Source organism: Eleutherodactylus coqui, chromosome 13 (assembly GCF_035609145.1).
Source record: "Eleutherodactylus coqui strain aEleCoq1 chromosome 13, aEleCoq1.hap1, whole genome shotgun sequence".
Lineage (NCBI taxonomy): Eukaryota > Metazoa > Chordata > Amphibia > Anura > Eleutherodactylidae > Eleutherodactylus > Eleutherodactylus coqui.
The window spans coordinates 59,913,825-59,937,474 of NC_089849.1; the positions used below are offsets into that span (position 1 = coordinate 59,913,825).

The following is a 23,650-nucleotide window of genomic DNA, read 5'->3' on the forward strand; positions in this document are numbered from 1 at the left end:
GAAGGATGGAACATACGGAGCAGCATTGAATATAAAGCCATGCAGCCCCATGGTAATGTGCTAGCAGATGGCAGCTCGCAAACACCCGGTCACTTGGATTTCATACGTAGGGCACATACTGGGGTGAGGCAATAGTTCTTGACCACATCATGCAGGACATCAGTTGCTTGAAACCAGAACTTTAATACAAATGGCAAACCAAACAGTTTGAGTTACCAGCAATAGCTTCAGAACAGCATAAGACAAAGTGGGCCAGCATGTCCCCCTTATGCAAAACCAGTACAAACTAGTGTCCTCCTTTTGCAGAAGATCTGCAAGGCAGAGGTTCCAGCAGTCCATGAATGAGCATATCTCCACTTGGTTGAAGTCCAGAGCAGAAACTGGTTCAGAATTTTTGCGCACTAACCCAACCCGCTAACCTAAGAGGATGCACTCTGGCTCTGTCCCATACATTGCTTCTTTTAGAAACAGTATTACATTTATTAATACAATAATCATGTCAATTGTAATGTAACTTCTAAACTTAAAGTTTCTTATAGGAAGGTAGTGGTTCCCCACTGCACACTACACTACCTCTTATGATTTGCCTTCTATAAGGAGAACGTCCAGATACGCAATCAGCAGAAGTGAAATAAAGCATGCAGATTTAATTTGTGGACCTTCTGGCGCTTCTGCACACATCCGCAGTGGAGAAAAGAGAAGACCCGCAGAAGATCCGGATAGGTAAGTAGAAGTCCTATAGTGTCCTCGGCCGCGGGCAGGGTCGGATTCCGCTGCGGACTCCCACATCTTTAAGCCAGAAGACCAAGAGGACATTGGGAGGTAAAGAACTAGATCGGCATGCCATAGAAATCTAATGGTCCACCAAGGCAGCCTGTAATGTACTGGCCCTCCCTCTTCCATTCTTCTCAAGGGGCAGGAAACAAATGGAGAAGGTACTAGGAGGGTGACTGTACACTTCTATGCGTCCTGTCCCAGAGACCTCCTGAAAGTGCTATTGTGGAGGTGTAGGAAAAAAATTACTTTGTCTTGGACTGTAATGGTGTTGGGAAATACAACATGCGCCATTTTAAAACTGACCCGAGTGACCCGTGAAAGGCAAGCCAAAGTGGAACGCAAACTCCATGTTTTAGCAGCCACTGCAGCATCTAGCAGAGGACTGTTAACTCTATAAACTGCGTGGGCTAGAACTAAAACACTAATTTGGAGACATTTACATTGGTGCGCATGTATATGTTGCACACTCACTTAACAAGTGCAAACAGAGTCCCTACAGCTCCGCACAATGGAGAAATAAGGACCGTGTTTCGTGCCTCCATGTGGCATCATATTGCCAATATGTTCTCTAATGGAAAATGCCTCTGTAATATGTAATCTAATGAAACATGTCACAATGGCCAAGATAGAGCTTAATATTAACTAAGGTTGCAAATTGTGTCAAGAATACTTAGAAGCCATAAAAGTGACTGTATCCATTATCCAGGAGTTGTATGGATCATTTTATGGCAGCTATAGTAGTCATTACAAACAAAATCAGAGGTATTAAATCGCCCTGTAGACGTCTATGGATGCCTTATTATGAATTCATACACCTGGGAGCTAGTACAATGCCTTAATACAGCTATATGCATGAGCCATAACAGTCCTTGATAATTTGCAACTTCTTAAAGGCAGCTCCATTTTAGAGTTATTGTATATTAATGGCTCAATAATTGTCTTAATTTCTATTTATGCAGCAGTTGAATATGTTCTATAATGTTATTATCACAGTGGGACTCATAAATACGATCACAATTCCAGTAACATTCAGGGCTCTGGAAAATGTGAAATTCTATATAAACTTCCAGTATGCTTGCCAGTAGGCTGTTTTTCAAGAGGTCCGCATGGAAATTGATGGAAAGCCCTGCCTCTAGTGGTTTTGACAACATTGCAATGGAGAATTGCTATGGATGCTATTATATTCTTTAAAGAGTCTTGAAGTTGAAGCTTCACTTTAAATGGCTTTAAAATGAGAAATTATCATGAATTCCTATTAACAGTGCGTACGAGTGCGAGGTTCTTCTCTAAACTTCATTAATTTAACGCACGTTAAATGGTAATCAATGGAAAAAAACAGCTACTTTTCAACACTGCTCAAAGTTAGAGATGTCCATCCGATGGTCATTTGAATAAACAAGAAACTTTATTGTGGTTATGATAATGGGGAAATTGCTATTGACTTAACATACATTAGTGTTTACTGGCCTTTTAATGATAAAATGGCGCCAGTATATAGAACAAGCTAACACATTCACAGATTGCCTCCATATTTACTGTTGTGGTTCATCAACTATATTCGCGTGTTGAATTCACGAAAGCCCTCTTTGCTTCTGTTCTCATTGAGTTTGATGTTGGTCTATCAAAGGCAGCAGAGGCTCTATTTTTATAATGAACAGTTCAAAAAGCTACTAACAGCGTACACAAAATCCTTTAAGAACACACGAAAACGACAAAAGCAGCACAGCCGCCATAAATATAGTAAAGTCCTTTCCAGCACCCGTCAGATAGTATTGGCCTGCAACGTCTTGCTGAATAAGTACCGGTTCACTGAAATCCACAGACTTAACAAAATTGTTCATTTCCCAAACGATGAAGTGAGATAGAAAACTGAAAAGCGTGGCTTATGCCTTCCACAGATGCTCTTTGTCCAGAGCCGTCACCGTGTCCACTTCTCCTGTCATAAACATGTAAGAACTGACCGCCTCCCTGAGACCCACGCTCACCGGACAATCCTCTTCTTTTAGGTTGGCATTTTCACTAAATAGGGCAGCGCTGGGGAAAAAAGAGAAAGATATGAGAGGATTGGCCAAAGATTTATACTGCACAATCCGCTTCATACATTTCCTCCCAAATGTCCCACAAGCATATAACGTGGCTTAACACCTTCCTCCAACTTCGTTTGCCATGATGTTTCAACCTGACAGTTTTATCAGATTACTTTGTAGATGGACCTGGTCAGAGGCGTAACTTGAAGCTCCTGGGCCCCAATGCAAAATCTGTAACAGGGCCCCCAACTATAATGCTTTATTCATAGTACTGGGCTCCCTATATGGAGAAGAGAGGCCTTATGGGCCCCCTAAGGCTCCTGGGCCCAGGTGCAACCGCATCCCCTGCATCCTCTATAGTTACGCCCCTGGACCTGGTGGTATTTACTCACTATAAAGTATATTATTTTTGCAGTGTACAGTGGTATGGTATTATACAGGCATGCACAACTTGGCAGTAGGTAGGGTCCAAAATTAAGATTGGCAAATCTCTTGGGCCTTAAACAAGTTTTTAACGGCTCACTATTCTATTATTGTAAATGTTATGTATATACTTGCTATATGCTTATTTGCTCTTTTAAGCCACTTACAAAGATTCTTCCACCATTGCACCGGTGCCGCTTGCAGCGCTGTTCTCGGTGCCTAAAGGACCTTATCTGAATTGAATTACAGTCATGTGACCAGAAGTGCAGCGCAGCAAGGAAGTGGATAGCGGCTGTCATCCACTGAAGGTCCTTTACCTGGTGACGTTTACTGCCAGTGGCTAATATGACAAGGCTATGATGTCGAAAGGGCTAGCAACTAGGCTCTTGACATCATAGTCATGACACAGGCTGCCAGAAATTGTCTATCGGGCCGCTTGTTGTGCAGGCCTGGTATAACATCACTGTTAGGGAGTATTCATACCATGTGTCAGGCTCTGTCCTTGGTTTCCATCCCAAGGTTCCGTCTAGATCACCAAAAATGGCATCTAGACAGAGGCCTGGATAGAACTATAGGCTTTCATTAGTCAAACTGGGACCAGTAAGATGTCTACTTGAGCAAATTTCTGTTCCTTTCTGGCATTTGTGCCTGATAGAATAATGTAGTGGAAGCATAGTGTAGTGGAATAGCTGTGGACATGTTATTTGGCCAACCCATGGCACTGATATTTGGGAACTAGAGTTTGCAGCATTTAAAATTAAACACTGTTTAGTATGGTCATTTATACAGAGTACGACAGTATATACACCCTGATTATGTGTTGTGTGGGATGATGTACACTGTACTAAAAGCTTTATTAATATATAACTTAACTACATAAGTAATTGAGGAGTTCAGGCTTCATAGAAAAGCTCAAGGTCACAGGTGAGTGCAAGCCAAAGTGCCCCCTACCATAAATGGTGCTAGGTACAAATGTCTGCCCGTACAGTACCTGCAGCAACTCAAGTGTGTCAAATGCCTTCAGAATTTGTATTTCATCTAATGGTTTCATGTTAAATCATTGACTAAAGTTTCAAAAGTTATCTTTGTGTGTGCTGCTGCTGACGTAAAATTCCTGTTCACCTGCGTCAAATACTTGAATCATCAACAGGACTGTATAATCAGGCTCTATCCCCCTACCCCTTGGGCAATTTGAACCCTTGCAGAGCTATCCCTCATCATAGCTACCACTAGAGGATACCTACTGGTGAAACTATTGGCCCTATGTTTTATTCTGCATTGGAGCCCCTCTTCCTGATATATGTCCCCAAGTGTCACTCAGACTTGAGATTGCAACCAGGCCAGGAAGCTACCGGCACAGCGGGTACTCACATTAGGTGGCTGGTAGTGGTAAAGGTGTTCCATCAGTAATAATAACGGTACCTATTTAACCATTTCCCAACTACCCCATGTAAATGAATGGACTGGCCTCTGTGCCTTTACATGTCATGTTTCATGGAACTATGTGCTAATGGTGTTCGGGGGTAGCAGCAGTCAAGGGAAAGTGTATGAGTACATTCAGTGAATCACTGGATATAACTGCATTGTATATATCTGACCACTATTTAACAACCATACTATTTACTATTTAAAGGTATACTATGTGTGTTTCTACATATAATTCCTTATAGCTATGCCTAACCAACAGTCCTGATATTGCAGAACCTGGAATACATGTGGTCCGAGGCTCCTTCCACAGAACCCTCCGTTAAAACTACACCCATTCATTCATTTACGTCACTAATTGTGTGTGAAGCCCTGCTCAAACCATCTCACGTTTTGCATGTTTTATCCTGTCCGATATTTCTTTAATGGAAAAATTGGCAACCCTTGTCAGAAAAAGACTTTTTACACTTTCACATATTGTTCAGTGGTGGAAAGGCATATGTGGATAGTTGGGATTTTGTAAAGGCGTATTCCAATCTCGGTAAGTTATCCTTATCCACGGGGTAAGGGATAACTTGCCAGTCAGTGAGGGCTTGACTGCTGAGAACCCTACTGATCCAGAAAAAAAAATTGCTCTGGTCGGTCCTGAAGTTTTGACAGTAGTGGTCACGCATGTGTGTCACCGTGCCATTTACTTCAATGGGACCAATGGAGATAGCAGAGTTCAAAAACTCAGCAATCTCTGGTGGTTCCATTAAAGTGAAAGGAACTGCTGGAGATTGACGAGCGTTTGAACTCGGCCAGCTCTGGCGGTCCCATTGAAGTGAATGCACGATGGTAAGCGTGTGTGACTGTCAAAATTCATAGACACGCCGGAGGCGATATCTCTGGATCGGGGGAGGTCCTCCAATCCTATGGATTGGAAATAACTTGCTGATATGGAAATATTGCTTTTAAGATATCTGTAGTTTACCTGTCCAGATCTCTCCAGTTCAGTGCTGGTTTCTTGACAATGATGGGTTCCGAAGTCAGAGCAGCAGGAGGGACAATTTGTGCAACACAGGGCTCTTTTAAGAGGCAGCAAATTCCATCTGCCATTTCTTACAGAGAGAAAAAACAACAAAATAAGAACATAGATAAATGGATTAAGATGCATTTATCCAACATAGATGACTGTAAAAGAGGAGCATAAACATCTGCCTCCATGTTTTCATATATGTTTGCATCTACATAGCAGGATGAATGTACAATTTATAACATATAATGAAAAAAGTTTGGTACCATGTTAGCCAGTAGAGCAAAATGTGATTGTTACCAGCAAGAGAAACTAAGTAATCTTGTAGATATGATACCTTTTAATGGCGACCAAAAATACATGATGTTAATGCAAGCTTTCGAAACTCAAGATTCTTCCTCAGGCATAATGAAATAGATCTGAAGAGGCATGAATATATACACAAACATACTTTTGACAAGCACAGACATAGATGTGATTAATTTGCACTTAAAAGGATACTACAACAGAATAGGTAGAGAAATAAAAACATATTTAAATAGTCCACTGATAAAGATGTGAAGGTTTTATGGTCCCTGAATTAGTGTTGGGGGGGTCACCAGGGCAGCAGTGTTATCTGTGCTATAGATCTCTCATACTTCCCAGTCACACATGAATCCTCTTGAAGAATTTAGCCCTCTGTTGAAAGTATCAAAAGTTGTTATAAATTTATACTCCCAAATTCTTCTATGGCTTTGTGATTTGAAATTGTGTTTAAGTATAATACCTTTCATGTGTTCTATGTCATACCCGTGACTAGAGAAGTGCTCTGCTACAGGTAAATCTGTCTCTCTCCTTAATTTCGTGGCGATGAGATAACATCCTCCTTTCAGTTTTTGCCCTTTTTCCCCAACATAAAGACCACAACAGGACATTTACTGCACAGGGTCAGGTACACAACATCAGACGTAGAACATGTGAATGTCCCCGGGATCTTATAGTCCTGCTGTGTGTTGGGGATCCGTATCCTGTCGGCGGTTCGTACATATGAGCAGGTCTTGAAGCTCCTTACCTTACAGGAATAAATTCCTTTTCATGTGTCAGAGGGCAATGCACTCCTGATTATAAAGTTCCTCAAATTTGAGGGTTGCCTGTCTTTTCGTGTGTCAGAGGAAGAATCCCGAGAGGTTCGAAAGCTCGCTATAACATCATGTATTTTTGTTAGCCATTAAAAGGTATCATATCTACAAGATTATTTGGTTTCTCTTGCTGGAAACAATTACATTTATAACATACAGATCTAGCAATTATTAACATAACCGATGCATCATGATAACTTGATTTACAGCATTGTAAGACATTGCAGTTATCATAATGCATTAAATGTTCAGTTAATGTTTGCCACATCAATGCATTTTAAATGAATTAATAAACAGATGGAGGAGGGAAAAAATCTCAACTTTTTTTTCTCCGATATTATAGCTCAGTGTAATTCAGAGAGCTGCTATTTTTAAAGGAAAGCTGTCATGTTTTTCTAATCTCATACAACCCTATTTTCTATTTCTGTTTTTTTCTTTTTTTTTTCTAGAGATGTGGTCTTACCGGAGTAGTAGTCCACCATATCCTGGAGTGTGTTGAAAGTCAGACGAGGAGAAATATACAACCAGCCATTTTCTAGCTGATTAATACGATAATGCTTGATAGAATCCAGCATAGCTTGGTTGGAATGTCGTACTGATAGACTGTAGCACCCTGTAATGAAGGCAGATTTTATGTAAAGAGGTGTCCTGTAGTCGGCTCAATGATGCCGATCTGAACAACATGTTTGTGGTTGTGTTAAGTGTAGAAGCAAAAGTCTTGCATAAGTGTATATAATTTTTTTGAGAGGGTCACTTGACTGGAGTCCAAATAATAGCCCAACACCTCTTCAAGTTAGAACCTCCGTACAACCATGTTACTGTAGCCCACCACTGTACCACGCTACCAGACACATATATGTAATATATATATGCACAAACATTAAATATATATAATGTGTATATATATATGCACATAGAACCACCATTTATGCTTGCTACTGTATAGTGCACTGCACCTGTGTATGAACACTGGGCTATATGGTTTCCTGTTACTAATGTCTTCAATGCATCATTTCCACAGCTCACACCACATATGTTTGACAGGTGTGAGGACTTCCTGAGGACAGACAATAGAGTTTTCTGAAAAGTACGACCCTTTAAATAGATATCTAGTTTACAGATTGCAGTTTATGACTCTAATCAACATTACCTGTAGTTCTCTCCAATCTCCTAGTATTAATATTGGCAATATTGATCTTCGTAGTCTTAATGTAATAACAGCATGGTGATATTAGTCGTTATGTGGTAGTAATGTGCAATCATGTTGTGGCAGCATTCCTTGGACCTTATACAGTGTTATTATTGGTAATGTTGGGCTTAGTATAGTACAAGGTTTTTTTCAGTAACAGTATGGAAGTAAAATAAACAGTGATAACATAGTTTTTGTTTCATTAACCCCTTGAGTGGCACGCCCGGAAATTTTCCGGGACGAGCTCCACTGCTCATAGCGACATAGCCCGGAAGATTTCCGGGCTATGTATCACTATGGGAGCTGCATTGTGCTCTGCCTGAACAGACCTACAGAGAACAAAGCAAGGGCTTTGAAAAACCAGCAGAAGATATTGCCGATATGCCGGCAATCTCCTGCTTTGTTTACAGGTTGCCCTAGAGACCATCGGCTTGTCAGGAGCAAGCCGATGGTCTCTGTGGCAGGGAGAGCTTGGTGCTTGGCTGTCAGAGGACAGCTAGGTACCTGCTCTTACAGCAGAGATCAGAGAAAACCTCTGATCTCTGCTGTGTTAACCCTTTACTTGCGGCAGTCTATGTGACTGCAGCATGTAAAGGGCTGTCACTGCAGCATGTAAAGGGCTGTCACCATCGGACCCCCGAATGTGATCAGGGGGTCCTGATGGGTCACTGTGGAAGTCCCTTAAAGGGACAAAATAAATAAATAAATAGATAAAAATTTAAAAAAAGGTTAAAAATTATAAAAAAAATGTAAAAACACTTGTCTCCCTTTACTTTGTAAAAAATCCAAAATACAATCACACATGTGGTATCCCTGCGTCGTAATGACCCAGAGAAGCAAGTTAATACATTATTTAACCCCTTAATGACATGGCCCCTTTTTTTCTTTTTTCCCCATTTCTTTTTTTCCTCCCCCCTGTTTAAAAAAATCACAACTTGTCCCGCAAAAAACAAGCCCTTATATGGCCGTGTCAATGGAAAAATGAAAAAGTTATGGCTCTTGAGACGCAACTGCAAAATTAGTTGAAATTCAATGATTAGACCATTTTAAAAAACCTGCCCTGGTGGGCACGACAGGGTGGTAGGAAACCCGCCACTCAAGGGGTTAAAGGGTTATTTCCATCTTGGTTTATCATGGCCAGGATGGGAAAACCTGGCCCTCTGTTACCGACCATCCGTCATTTTCTAGACTGAAGCACTCAGCCGTTACTGTAGGCACCAGCCGTGTTGCCGGTAACTATAGCAGCGTTTTCCAATCTCGTCTATGAAAAGCCAAGATGGAAATACACCTTTAGGTTTGGCTTGACAGGAGAGGGTGTTCTTACCAGAACTTTTTTATGGAGCTGGTAAATGTTCATTCTCTGAGGGGGGTGTGGGGTGGAGTGCACCCATTCAGAACCTTGCTATGGGGCCCAGCCCTAGGAATCTTTTCCGGTTTTTGGAGGTTAGTGTGTGTGTGGGGGGGGGGGGGGGGGAGGGGGATGAAAGGAGTAGGCACACTCTTCCCTCTGCATTCTGCTCCCCGACCTGAACCCACCAATATATGAATTTCTGTAGCTGCTGAAGTCTATAGTTACAAATTAATTTATCACATTGTAGGTAATCTTAACTTTTTTAAAGTCTATTTTAATGTAACAAATGCCTTGTGCTTTTCCAGAGAAGAAGGAACACTTAGTTGCCATCCAGACTGTACCTCTTCTGGTTTCACTTTCCCGAATCAAAAAGGAACCACTTTTGTTGCAGCTCACCAGAAGCAACTCTTCTGCTTTCTCCCGGTTTATACCTTTATACAACCACCTGTAAAATAATGAAGAACTTGAGGTTAGGAACAACCTGATTACCCTTCTGCGTCGTGTTGTTGAAAGTACTTTGGTGATATATTTGTATAGAGGAAGTTCTTTGTGAAATGATGTTACAGGGCCATTTTTACTAAGATCGCCATTTCATGAGCTGCTCTTAATAAAGTGCATGCCGAAGTCAGAAGGGACAAATATATCAAGAGGCACATGCTTGTTAATACATTTTTTGCATCTCTAGCTGCCTAATCTACTCCAGTGATGAGCTGGCATAGATTTATGCTATAATTTACTCCAGTTTCTGTAGTAAAGCATAGTAAATTAGTTGGGCTGAGGGTGTGGGGGGATTACATAAATCCATATAGATATTGCCCTGGTTGGATCTGAACCCATGGCCCCTATATTCCATAACCACAATGCCTTCTACAATCGTTACTATGTGGACATCATGCATATATATTTACCTGTTGTACACCTTGGCAATATAATTTCTAGGCATGTAGCATTCTTTTCCAGTAGAAAATGACTTTACTTTCCACCAATCACCATCCCTGAGAGATATTAACACGCATTGGTTACTAATTATTATATAATACAGTACAGTACAAATACATAGTATGAGCATAGACATCGCCTACACAGAACTCTTTAGTATGTGGAGTAAAGTCTAACGTCTCTCAGTCAAGAAATTCATATCACAAGCACGTTATCATACCCAGAATTCATTGCAATGCAGGCTGAAATCTCTCGAGTCTAAGGTTAGCCCTACACATTAGATTAAAGGGGTTGTACCAGAATGTCAAGTTATCCCTAGATACAAGATAGGGAATAACTTGCTGATTGGTGGGGGTCCCATTGCTGAGACCTTTACTGATCTCAAGAACAGGGATGCCATGTCCCGATCCTTCTCACTGCACCCCTAGCGATAAGGACTAGACTGAATAGAGTGCTGGTTGTGCAAGCGATTCACTTTCAATGGCACTGTCGAGATAACCGCGCAACACCCACTCAGGTATTTCCATCAGCCACATTGCAATAAACAGAGCACCGACAGCGCTTGCATGAACAGCCTGAGGAGTCTTCAGGGTAGGTTCCATTGTCTTGCCCAGAAACATAATTTACTGAAAATGGCCATAAAAGCATATGCTTAAAAAATTAAGAGGGGTTTTCTGGAACTTTTACAGGCTTTAAATAGTATCAAATAAAGAAAACATATGGTCACCTACTCCAGTGCCTCTCCATCCAGTGCAGGAGATCCAGTGCTCCAGCCATCACCTGCTATACATTCTTCAAGTGATTGCTCAGCCAATCACAGGCTTCTGTCACCATAGAGTCTGTTATTGGCTGAGCTGTCACGTGTACATTAAACAGCACATGATCGGCCACTAGTTTCTTCTGGGTTTCGAGCAGCCGGCACCAGGGCCCCTGCACTAGTTGGGGAGCTGCTGAAGTACACAAGTATACATTTATTATTTACTCTATACAACTTTAAGCCTGTAATTTTTTTTGAGTCCCATAAAACTCCTTAAAGTCTTTTATATCTATTTAGGGCATGGGTGCACAACCTTTTTCTGGTCCGAGAGCCACATTGTCATACTGAACAACTCTCTAAGGCCGCAATAAAACGTAAGAGGGTATTAACATCTGAGACATGTGAGGCATATCAAAAGAAAGTCCAATAGGTCCAGATTCCACAGGACTCCAAGCTATCAGGAGAATTTTCCTGTTTTCTGTCAATCAACAGACTAGAGAGGCAGAAACCATACATGCATGTGGCTCTCTCGTTTGTAGACTATGGGTGTTGTAGTAACAGCCTAACATTGCACTACCCCCATAAACGACAATGGAGAGAGTGGTATGTATAGACAGACTGCTAAACTTATATACTTCTTTCTGAAGTATTAAACAGGGGTCTAAAAACCTCATTCTGCTGATGCATGGGGACCCAGAGATGGCTACACAGGACACCATTAGTACATTCCTATCTCTGCTCTTGAATATCATCTCTCTGACTCAGGAATTATATATGAGCAGCCACACTGAGACAAGCACTTATGTGTCCAAATCAGGGACGTAACTAAAGGCTCAGGGGCCCTGATGCAAAAGGTGAGCTGCCCCCCCTATCTGTATCTGTACCCGTAACCATAACTAAACCATGCAGAGGCATAACTTGAAGCTTCTGGGCCCCAATGCAAAACCTGTAACAGGGCCCCCAACTATAATGCTTTATTCATAGTACTCGACTCCCTATATGGAGAAGAGAGGCCTTATGGGCCCCCTAAGGCTCCTGGGCCCGGGTGCAACCGCATCCCCTGCACCCTCTATAGTTACGCCCCTGGTCCAAATGCTTGGGGGCAACACAGAATGGCATCATAGACCTCATGTCAGCCCTGAGATGTAGGTTGTGCACCCTGATTTAGTGCAAGCAATGAAAATATTGTAACTTTTCAAAATACCAAAGACATACTCGTGCCTCCTAAGTTAAAGCATCATCCGACCTCTAATATTTCACCTCCCTTGGATCAGTTGCTACTGCAAGAAAATGCAGGCACCATCAGTAGAATAAGCCTCTTGTGTTAGGTCGGTAGGATGCTACAATTACACATATCACCCACAGTACAGGCTGCTGTAAATGCAAGCTGTATTCTGCAGATGGTATGTATATTCTGCTGAAGGCGCTGCAGAGCAGCCATGTGTGCCTCCCTGGTATAATCAAGTCTTGAATGAGTGAATGAATGGAACTCAAACCAAGGGCTCATTATGTACACTACAGCTCTGTAATAGGGCATTTATAACAGTCTACTGGGCTCTTGGTATGTCTTTGATTTCATATAGATACTATATGCTGAGATATTCTTTCCCAGAAGTAATGCAAGAATAGCTCTGTAATACAATGCCATATTGATATACCATATGGTAGCATATAGAATACCCACATTTCTATAGTACAAAGCTTCATGTGTCTCCTAACAACTTCTGTGCACATAACTGTTGTGTGTATGAGGCTGTATATGAATTAAAGGGGTTTACCAGGCAAATACTACTGATGAGCTATCCTCAAGATAGGTCATCAATAGTTGATCGATTGGTGTCCACTCCCGATCAGCTGATTGGACAGCTGCTGTCTGCGCCACAACACACAGGGGTACAGACTGGAAGCACATCACTCCAACCACTGTGTAGTGGCCAGCACTGGTAATTGCAGATGCAGTTGTCATTGATTTTAATGAAAGCTGCACCTACAATTACCAGCACAGGGGTTGGAACATTAGCTTCAGCTTCATACCCCTGTATGTTGTGGCACTGACAGCAGGCACCCAACCATTCCCAATCGGTGGACCTCGACTGATCAATAGGTCATCAATAGTACTTGTCTATAAGGATTAGACTGAGTTAGAATGCCCCTAGACGCTGGAATGATGTAACTGCATGTGGATCACCACTATTTGCCGGCTGGCACCTAAATTAAAATACCAAGTCTTGGGCCCCCCATCAGTTTCAGGTGCCGTCTGGCACTTAGCAGTGATCTGCATGTTGTTTCAGCAGTATAACCACAGCATGTATGTACGGGCACCCTTCAGAACAAACATGGCAGTTTGTGGTCACTTACTCAGAAAGGATGTTCAGCTGCTCCCCAAGTTGAATGCTTGTATCACCTTGACCACCAGCCGGGAAATTGTACAAAGCCACAAACACGCACTTGTCCACTACTGAAAAACAGAAAGCCATGATTGTACGACCCTATAGAAATGCACTTGACCATGCAGCTAAGTAAGCAGATCGGCATATAAATGAAGAGGTTGGAGTGAAAAAACACCATTTATAGTTCCTTACTTGCAAAATCATAGTTCTCTAAATGTAGCATTTTCACTGATTTATGGAACTAGCTATTAATAGATTTTTTTGAAGTGTCTGCTTGACCGAGACAAGCAGGAGACATCACATGAGATATTCACATCCATCAGACATTTCATTATATATTGCTATGAACAGATCTCCTCCTGGTTCCCACTATCTAGTGATGACGGAAGTAGCCGGGTACATTTCATATTCCCAATGGTTGTGCCGAGTTCCTATCAGTATGATGTGGATGTTGGCAGCCTAGTTTATATAGACATAAACTACAAACAGTTGTACAATAACCTTCTGGGATGCATCTCAAAGCTCTGGTTACTTAGTCACAGTTGGCATTTCAGTGTAGGCATCTAAATTGAGACCACCATCTACTAGTGCGTTGGACCTCCTTTGGCCTTCAGAACTACAGCAAATTTGTCATGGCACTCAGTCCACTCCGTGTTGAAATCATTCTACAAGAATATTGGCCCATGTGGACCGGATAGCTTCATACAGTTGGAGCAAATTAGATGGTACTGACATGCTCTGAACAGCGGATAGGAAGGGTTCATTGATTCATGCTGCTTGCACCAAATTCTAGCCTCCCATCAGCATAGTGCAACCGAAATCTGCATTCATTTGACCAGGTGATATTTCTACACTGTTCCATGATACAATTTTTCCACTTATTTGCCCACTGTAGCCTTGCCCAGACAGCAATCACACTAGAACTGGTCATCTGCTATTATAGCCCATCTGTGCTAAGGAATGATGAGTTGTGCTTTCGGACATGTTAGCTGGAGCACCATTGTAGTATTCAGCTACAATTTGCTTGACTGTGCACCACGTGTTCATCAGGATGATTCTTGACATACTCCTCTGACCCCTTTCGTCAATGAATTGTTTATGTCCATATCCAATCCCCTTTTGTTGGATGCTTTACGTCAATCAAACCATTCTCTGTATACTCCACAATGATGCACAAGAAAACCCCACAAGATTGATAGTATATGAGATACTAATCCTGGCTAGTCTAGCTCCGATGACCAGGCCTCAATGGAATGCTCAATTTCCCCATTCTAATATGGATTCGGTAAAATAATGGTCACTACAGTGCACCCCAAAAAAATCCTTGCGCTCCTTGAAGTGTAGAGGGGAAATGAATGAACTTACTTCACTGGGAGGTTTGAATGACATCCAACTTTCCCCCTAAATCCAGGTCAGCCAAACAAAATTACGCAAGTAGTAGGAAATGCTTCATCCAAATCTTTAATTAGAAATACAGTAATATATACAGATACAAGCAGGCAATGAGTTTCGGGGTGCTCAGGACCCCTTTCTCAAGCCTGGATTCACACTGAAACTGAATGACTGAAAAGCTGCTGACTAGTTTTTATACTGCACTCCATAACTTCCATAGAGTAGAGCGCTGTTTTTAGTACTTAGAATTTCTATACTGTGGTGCTCCAATCAGGAAAGGGCAGGTGTTTCTAATAAAGTGGCCATTCAGTATATATGGTAACATTTTATAAACAAGCCCTTTTGATACAATATATGTTATTAGTGGCAACATGCAGATTGATGCAAATGGAAGGGTTAATCTTATAAAGTATTCTATGCCAACACTAATAAAGCATCACTGTGCTCACATAACAAATGCTGCCTTGTTCTTCACTATTTGCATATCACTGTGTTGTCTTTCACTATGAGCGATGGAAAATATGAATACTGGCACGCAGAAGAGTGGAGGCAGGCTCTTGGCACGGCACACAGAAGTAGGGCACTTAGCGGTGGCAAACATTCAGTAATAGTTTGTACTCCAGAACAATTCTGCAGAAAATTATCAATGATGCATTTATACAAGGTTGCGTCACGATGCATGGAGAAAACGTCCAGATTTGTGGCAAAGAGGTGACTGGTTGTTCCAGCATAGCAACGCTGAGTGGTAAGCAGCACCTTTTAACGAAAACCAGTATGACACCCTTGCCTAACCCACCGTATTCACCCGATCTCACTCTGTGCAACTTTATTTTTTTTATTGGGTTAAAAAAGACCTCAAAAGGAAAAAGTTTTGTTAATATTGAAAAGTTGAAACAAAAACCACCACAAGTCCTAAAAGACTTTAGTAACGAGGAGTTTAAAAAATGCTTTGAGCAGTGGAACAAAACGTTTGGACAAATGTATCACTTCAAATGGGGAACACTTTGAATGAGACGGAAGTTTCAAAATGTGCAAATAAATAGATAACTTTTAATAAATGAGTTCCTGTTTCTTTTGGGTGCCCCTCATGTACAACTCATTTCACACTTTGTTCTTTATGTTGTCTGATGGTTGTAATTGCAATCTCCTGTTTACGGCAAAGAGATGCAACAGAATTCATGGCGCAGCATGTGCAATGCTGAGGGCTCCGTGGATTAAAGGGGTCCTTCGGATTTACAGTGAACTGCAAATGACAAAGCACAAGACACTTCCTAATATCCCCACAGCTACAGGTTGCCCTCTAAAGCTATGACTGCAAGGAGGGTAGCAATCGTTTACTTATATCTAGAGATGAGCGAGCGTACTCGGAAAAGCACTACTCGCTCGAGTAATTTGCTTTATCCGAGTATCGCTGTGCTCGTCCCTGAAGATTCGGGTGCCGGCACGGAGCGGGGAGCTGCAGGGGAGAGCGGGGAGGAACGGAGGGGAGATCTTTCTCTCCCTCTCTCCCGCCCGCTCTCCCCTGCTCCCCGCTGCGACTCACCTGTCAGCTGCAGCGCGTCCCGAATCTTCAGGGACGAGCACAGCGATACTCGGATAAAGCAAATTACTCGGACGAGTAGTGCTTTTCTGAGTACGCTCGCTCATCTCTACTTATATCTTATCTATAGACGAGGGATGGTTAATAATGTATAAAGAGATGCTGCCTCCTTCCTTAGCAACCCTCAAGATCAAAGCTTAGGACAAATTATACTATGGATGGCACTAGGAAATTGGAGCAAGACTCTAGAATCTGTAGTTGTAATGCAAAAGAGTCCCTTTAAGAGATTTTTTTTTAAAAATACAGTATAAAATAATTCTTACCAACAGGGTGTATCGGAGTGTTGGACATGGTGGTCTCTATAGCTGAATATCCCCTTTTGCTGGGCAAGCTCCCCATTCCTCGCGTCGCTTTCAGTAGTGAAATTCCTTCAGTAGGAAAAATCTGCCAGAAATTAGAGCTGGGTTATTCTGCTGTTTGCTAAATTACAGTATGCTAAAAAGAACTATGTGTAATGCACCTGGATGCACTAAAAGCAGCATAGAAGTCCCATAGAGCAGTATTTCTTAACTCCTGTCCTCATGGAGCCCCAACAGGTCATGTTTTCAGGATATTCTATAGTGGCAATGTCTGAGGCGCTGACAATAATTACATCACCTGTGCAACACTGAGGAAATTCTGAAAACATGACCTGTTGGGGCTTCTTGAGGATTGGAGTTGAGAAACACTGCCATAGAGGTGTATGGAGTGGCAATATATACATGTGACCACTGCCTCGTTCATTCTGGGGAACTCAGGACTCCCGATCTCATCAGAGGGGGTTCGGCAGTTGGACCCCACCTATTAGATATTTATCCCTATCCTGTGGATAAGTAACACGTAAGTTTTGTGGAACAGCCCCTTTCAGTGCATTTTAACCCTGTAAGGCTGACTCGGGCTGATGTAATGAGCACTGATCAACTCTGGTTTAGTTTAATTTTTCATAGGCTGAGAATCACTGCTATGGAGATGAACTATTGCTACTATGATCATTCGTCCCCATAGGCTGGCTGTACATCTTCCCGTTCCCATTGGGAGATGTACAGCTAATGATCAAGAATTTTTTACTTGCTACAAATGGCCTTGGCCTACAAATGAGCTTTTGTTTCATTATCAGCTGATTGTGGCCCTTTTTTACATAGCCAGATAATGGGGAAACAAATGCTCAGGTAAATGACCATGCCAGATAATTGGCCTTGTAAAAGGGCCTTTAGTGAAATTACTAATTTTTAGCCTTAAGGGCCAAGTAAAACTTTTTCCACTTTGTGTTCCAGTGGTCATACCTTTTCATTTTCTATTCAACAGTAACTATATGAGATCTTGTAGTTGTGGGGTACGTACTGTATAATGCATTGAATACAGATTATTACTTAGTATTAAATAACTTTTTTTGGGGGGGGGAGTAGGGGGGAAGTGGGGGTTGAACAGCATTTTTGCCATTGTCTCTTAGGATTTATTTTTACAGCGTTCACCACGTGGTATATTTAATAAACGATTCAGGCGGCGGGGTGGAGCGGGTGGCAGCAGGAGGGAACAGGGGGGAGCTCTCTCTCTCCCCCCCCCCCCGCTCACCCCCGCAACGATCGGCGTTTAGAGCCGCTTGTTCGAGTAATTGCTCTAGACGAGCCCGTTCACTGATCTCTATATAGGACATTATCAATGTGATTATACCAATTATATAAAGTTTGTATTTTACCGTGTAAGGAAAAAAAAGTATTTTTTTTAAATATCTCCTGTAAGACTGCTTAGGTGCTGCGGTCATCATTGACCATGGCATCTAAGGAGTTACATGACCTTGTCACATATGGAGCATCGGATTCCATGACTATCAGAGATAAGTATGCTCTCTGAATAATAATGTGGGTGATAACATGAATAAAAGTCCATGTTTCACCCCTTCCTCCATGGGTCGATCTGAAGCCGTACAGTATCTTATAATATTTCATATAGTAATGCATACTTGCACCTGACTTCCAACTTAAGGCATTCACACGGTTTCTGTTACTGATCAAAGACTACTAATGCTTTGGAAACTGCTGTGAGATTTCCAGCTTGATAACATTTTTCTTTTTAAACAGAAGTGAAAGAACATAATCATCACATATACATGCACGAATACATAAATGTCGCTTTCTCCTGCATGGCGGAAAATTATTCATGCATGATATATGCATTCCACATTACCGATAATACATTCAAGAATTCATTTCATGTGGGTAATGGGAAAACCACAGGATTGGTGATAAGAAGAAAAGACAGCATGTGAAAAAGCTATAGCCTTCACCAGATCATAGAAATGGCCGAAAAACTGGAAAAACAAAAGCAATTGTTTATGTGTTTTTAATGAGCAGAGGAGAGTGGAGAAAGCATTGTTCAGGCAACTCTGGCCGCAGCTTATCGCCAGGGAGAACAAAAGGATTGGGCATTGAAATTCAGTGTCCCTGATTCTTCTTTTCATTTGTCAGTGAAGAATCAAGAGGCCCCCAAAAATATGATAGTCAGCTGGTCTTACTGAAATGGGTGGGTTTGGACAACATTTCCCTAATGTGTATAGGGCCTTAAGGGTCCCTTTACAACTGCAGGGTTTCTAGCTGTAATCAGAAGCTATCATTAACATAAGCAAGTTGCTGCTCAGCATTTCTATTTACATGGAGCGATCATCATTATTAGTGTTGAGTGAACTGAACCAGTAGAACCTTGTTTTGGGTCGAATTTTACTAAAAGTTCTGTACGAACCCAAAGCATTCTTTTAGCAAAATTTGACCCAAAACAGGGTTCTACAAGTTCAGTTTTCTCAATGTTAGTCCTGAATACTGGTGTGCAAGTATAACACTCAGGGGGCGTAACTAAAGTCTCAGGGGCCCTGATGCAAAACGTGAGCTGCCCCCCCCCCCATCTGTATCTGTACCCGTACCCATACCTAAACCATGCTGCACAGAGAAATAACTTAAAGCTTCTGGGCCCCAATGCAAAACCTGTAACAGGGCCCCCAACTATAATGCTTTATTCATAGTACTGGGCTCCCTATATGGAGAAGAGAGGCCTTATGGGCCCCCTAAGGCTCCTGGGCCCGGGTGCAACCGCATCCCCTGCACCCTCTACAGTTACGCCCCTGATAACACTGTCTAAAAGCCATAAAAGCCCTTTATAGGGGACCTTTCACACGGCCCGGAACATCATTATAAAATATGCCGTCCTGAAATTCTGCACCAAAATCCACAAGGTTAATTACCGATTTTGATGTGGAACTGCTGTCAAAATTCTGCCATTTACAATTCCACATCAAAATCCCACCATTAGCACAGCTGATTCTGGTGCTGAATATTCCGCAGGAGGGAGTATTCCACAACACTATTGTTCCTGTGTGAAAGCTCCCCAATACTCTCAGCGGTTATATAGGCTTTTGTCACTTAGTATCAAACACCAGTTTTACGGGTTTTGTTCAACTTCCGGTCAGGTTCATTTCGAACTAATTGAGAACGAACCAAACTTTTTGCAAATGTTTGTCAAACTGAACTTTCTCAAAACTATACTCATCACTATATGAGACCTAATGATCAAATTTGCTTGTTTTTAGGTTGATTGCTGGGATGTGTACACATGGCAATGATTGGGAATAAACCTCGGTAAAAACACTTTCTAGGCTGATCATTTGGCCCGTATAGAAGGGCCTTAATCTTGTATAGAACCACAGAAGTCAACAGTCCACCAGATCCATGAAGGTAAACTGCCCTAAGTTTATAATGGCTAGTAGTGTGAATGATTGTTCTGCGCTTATATAAAAAGAGAGACTATATAAACCCAAGTTAAATGACAAATTCAGCTCTGCCCTATCTATACATTGCAGGATTATACAGAAGAATAGAAACATGAAAGTGCTGTTAATCGGAGCATTCTTAGAACCAAGTTATATATAGATATTGCCTCCCACCAGTGGTTGAGGTTAAAAACCATAGGAAAAATAATTTAGTGGCTGTATTGTGAGGGCAGAATATTGTATTCTGTTGCTAAAGTGGATAGGTGTCAGACATGTCAATTGATATAGGCAAAGAATTCAATATACGTATTGTTATTATATATGGTTTATACCTGAATGGGGGGAGGAGGAGTGAAGATTCTAGTAACAAGTTATAAGCGAACTTGCAGTTCACATTCTTTTTTATTGTTTATTTTAACCCTTTTTAATCCACTGTCTGACGTCTGAAGACATTATGATTTAAGGCTATACAGCTCCGATGTTGAAAGACGTCCGTCGGGGTTCTCTTACTGTATATTGCCAGCCTCTCTGCTGTCGGAGCTTATTTAATGTGTCACCTCATGCAGTACTGGCTTTAGCCAGCAGATAGCGCCGTTGTATAATGGCAGAAAAAGAGTAAGCCCCCTAGGAAAACCAGGATACAAATTGGATTGGAAAGGGTTAATGCTTGTCATTTTTTTTTATCTTCTGCACCTTACCCAATTGTGGAAATGTTGAGTTTTTGGTGCTATTTTACACATAGCTGTGTGTTTTTAAAACATAGGGAGGCATTAATAAGGTCTTTAACGTCAATTTCTGTTGTAAAAATGTTGAAAAGTTTGTGCAAGTGGGGATTTCCGTAAAAATGTGCTACTTTTCGGCTTCTTGCAGCAGCTTTGACACTTTGAAAAAAGTAGGCAGGACTTTTCAGGTGGGGCGTGGCCACTGCAGATCAACAAGATTATATATAATTAAAACCAAAAACTGGCGTAAATTGTGCCACCAATTTCGCCAGGTTTAAGCAGCCATACAATTCTGTGATGGCGCACATAGGTATTATCTGCATGTATTAGGTGCATTGTGCAATGGGGGAAATTAAACTGAGAACTGTGTTGGAAATGTCAGGCTTAGTAAATTTCCCCCATATACTTTACATGGATAGTTAGGTGTTTCTATACTTGTACGACAATTTTTACCTTTTATATGTTTTTCACTGTAAATGATTTTCTCTTAATAAAGTTTTGTAGTTGAACATCTATTTTATTTAAAACACTTGATAACAAAAATGTATGAATTAAATGTATGGAAACATAAAGCCATATGTTTCTATACGTTTTTCATGGACTGCAATGTAACAAAAAACCCATACATTTCCATAAGATTTCTTTGTGGGACAGAAAAGCGTGGTATGCTATGCTTTTCTACCCCACAAAAAAAAAAAAACACATAAAGGAGGTCAAACACAGTTAAATCTATGTACTTTTGCACTACATGTCACCAATATAATTAAGCAATACGTTTTAGAACCTTTTTTCTAAAACGTACATGCTTGACGAATGGTAAAATCCTAATGTGAACAGTCCCTCACTTTGTGGCCAGTTTTCACATCCAGTAGAGAACCACGTATTACAAGTCACCAGACCTCTTCTCTGACTGCCCCGAGTCCAGCCGATTCTCACCCCGGCCACCATAACAGATCTACAAAATGCACTCAGATTACTACTCTTATTACTACTCTAGGAAGTCAAGGGGGTTCCTAATAGACAATTACAGCAGATCATTTAGAAATTGGTGCTGACTAAGAAGGGTTCACAGTGAGGTTTGTCGGGGAAGACGAGCTGCAAGGAGAAGTAATATTCATACTGAAATCACTCTAATTGTCAATGCATGGCTAAGAAATATGTCAACATGCTATGTATAGATGTCACCTCCCTTATATCTGCACCGTAGATGGACCGTGAAGCTCTGGCTACCCTCTGTTTGCTACACCGATATTAATGTGATTCACGAAGATTTACATAACATACATGGAGACCTTTGTCAGGTCTCCGGCTGTCATGGGGACCCATTGGTGCCTTGTGATCGCGTTGCGGGGTGCCGATGGGTGACAGGAGGAGCCCCTGACCTGTTATCTGCTTACATGCTGCAGTTGATTGTGTCATGTAAGAGGTTCAACTGACAGGATCTGAAGTTTCAGTAGTGTCAGTAGTCAGCCAAGTCACTGCCTTAAAAAGATGTATGTGCAGGTTTAAAGCCCATTAGTGACCGCCGTAAAAAGGTGTATTGACAGTCACTAAGGGGTTAACGGGTAGTGCAGCAAAAAAGTAGAGCCCACGATTTGTTCTGAGCTCCTACTTTACAACCAAATACAAGAAGCAGGCTTTTCATATGATTGCTGTCATACGACATTTGCTGGAGGCAAATAGAACCTCGCCACAAATGTAACAGAACTGGTTTGCGCTGTTCACGCACTTACGTGGAATATTTCCCACATGCTGAAGGTAAAATAACACAAATGATGGATTCTTTAATACATGGGAACAAAAAATAACTGAGATAACTGAGTAAGGCCGGGCTCACGAGGCTGTATGCATAAAACCCTGCATGAGTTACGCTGTGGAGCCGGTGGTGAGCCGGGCTATCGCCAATGTTTGGCAGCAATATTGTACTGTGCATGCCAGTGCATCTCACACAGGATATCATGCGCAGTCTTAGGCTGGGTTCGCACAGGGCGGATTTGCTGCAGAATTTCTCTGCGGAACTTTGCTGCGGCAAATCCGCCTGCGGCCGCTAATCCCAGGATTTGCCAGCCATGTGGATGAGATTTGTCAAAAATCTCGTTCACATAGGTCGGCCGATCTGTCGCGGCAAAGTCGGCATTAGCCGGTGCTGCGGCACGGATTCTCGGGACACTGCATGTCAATTTTTTTTTTTGTTGTTGTGGCCTTGCTTTTCTCTATGGGAGAGCCAGCCGCAGCGGAAAAGCATGCTCTTATCTTGCAAAAATCTCTCTCGGCAAAACCGCGACATTTCCGCGGTGAAACCGGCCCGTGGAAACCCAGCATTCCTGTGTTTTTCTTTTTGTTTAAATTTCCCGCGCTGTCGTTTCGCAATGGCAAGCATATATGCCACAAATATGTAATGTAATTGCACATGGGTAGCATTGATTACGCACCCATTGTGAACAATGGGCTCTCATATGGAATACGCAGCAAAATAAAACATGCTGCGTTCTTTTTTGCGTTCGCGTATTACGCTATGCTTACATGCAAAGGTTAGCGAAACTGCATAAGACAATGCATTTGAAAATGTGCTGCTCACCTGGGGGTCAAAATGAGGCGCACGGACAGTCCTTGGAACTGCGTCCGGAATACGCTGAAATAGTGAAAAGTGAGGAGGAAATCAAGGGCAAAGTAATCCCACATCGATAGGCTATGAGTAAGATCTGTTCGGTTGAAACGCGTTAGCAGTTGCTAGCAGACGTTTGTAAGTCTCTGCATATTTTAATTACTATTCCACAATAAAGCATTAA

General features: G+C 41.8%; 1 protein-coding gene across 2 annotated transcripts in view; it reads right to left on the bottom strand.

Annotated features, from left to right (window-relative positions):
• Positions 1-2,160: 2,160 nt before the first annotated feature.
• SLA2 (Src like adaptor 2) overlaps positions 2,161-23,650 on the bottom strand; it is a 33,678-nt gene continuing 12,188 nt past the window's right edge. The window contains exons 2-8 of one of the 2 annotated variants that reach the window (XM_066586657.1): positions 16,667-16,787; positions 13,380-13,479; positions 10,234-10,320; positions 9,667-9,770; positions 7,249-7,398; positions 5,626-5,752; positions 2,161-2,811 (exon numbers count right to left, since the gene is read on the bottom strand). In XM_066586657.1, coding sequence (XP_066442754.1) covers positions 2,661-2,811; positions 5,626-5,752; positions 7,249-7,398; positions 9,667-9,770; positions 10,234-10,320; positions 13,380-13,479; positions 16,667-16,742 — 795 coding nt within the window. In that variant the 5' untranslated portion in view covers positions 16,743-16,787 and the 3' untranslated portion in view covers positions 2,161-2,660. The remainder of the gene's footprint in view (positions 2,812-5,625; positions 5,753-7,248; positions 7,399-9,666; positions 9,771-10,233; positions 10,321-13,379; positions 13,480-16,666; positions 16,788-23,650) is intronic. The other variant, XM_066586658.1, reaches the window with a different exon arrangement.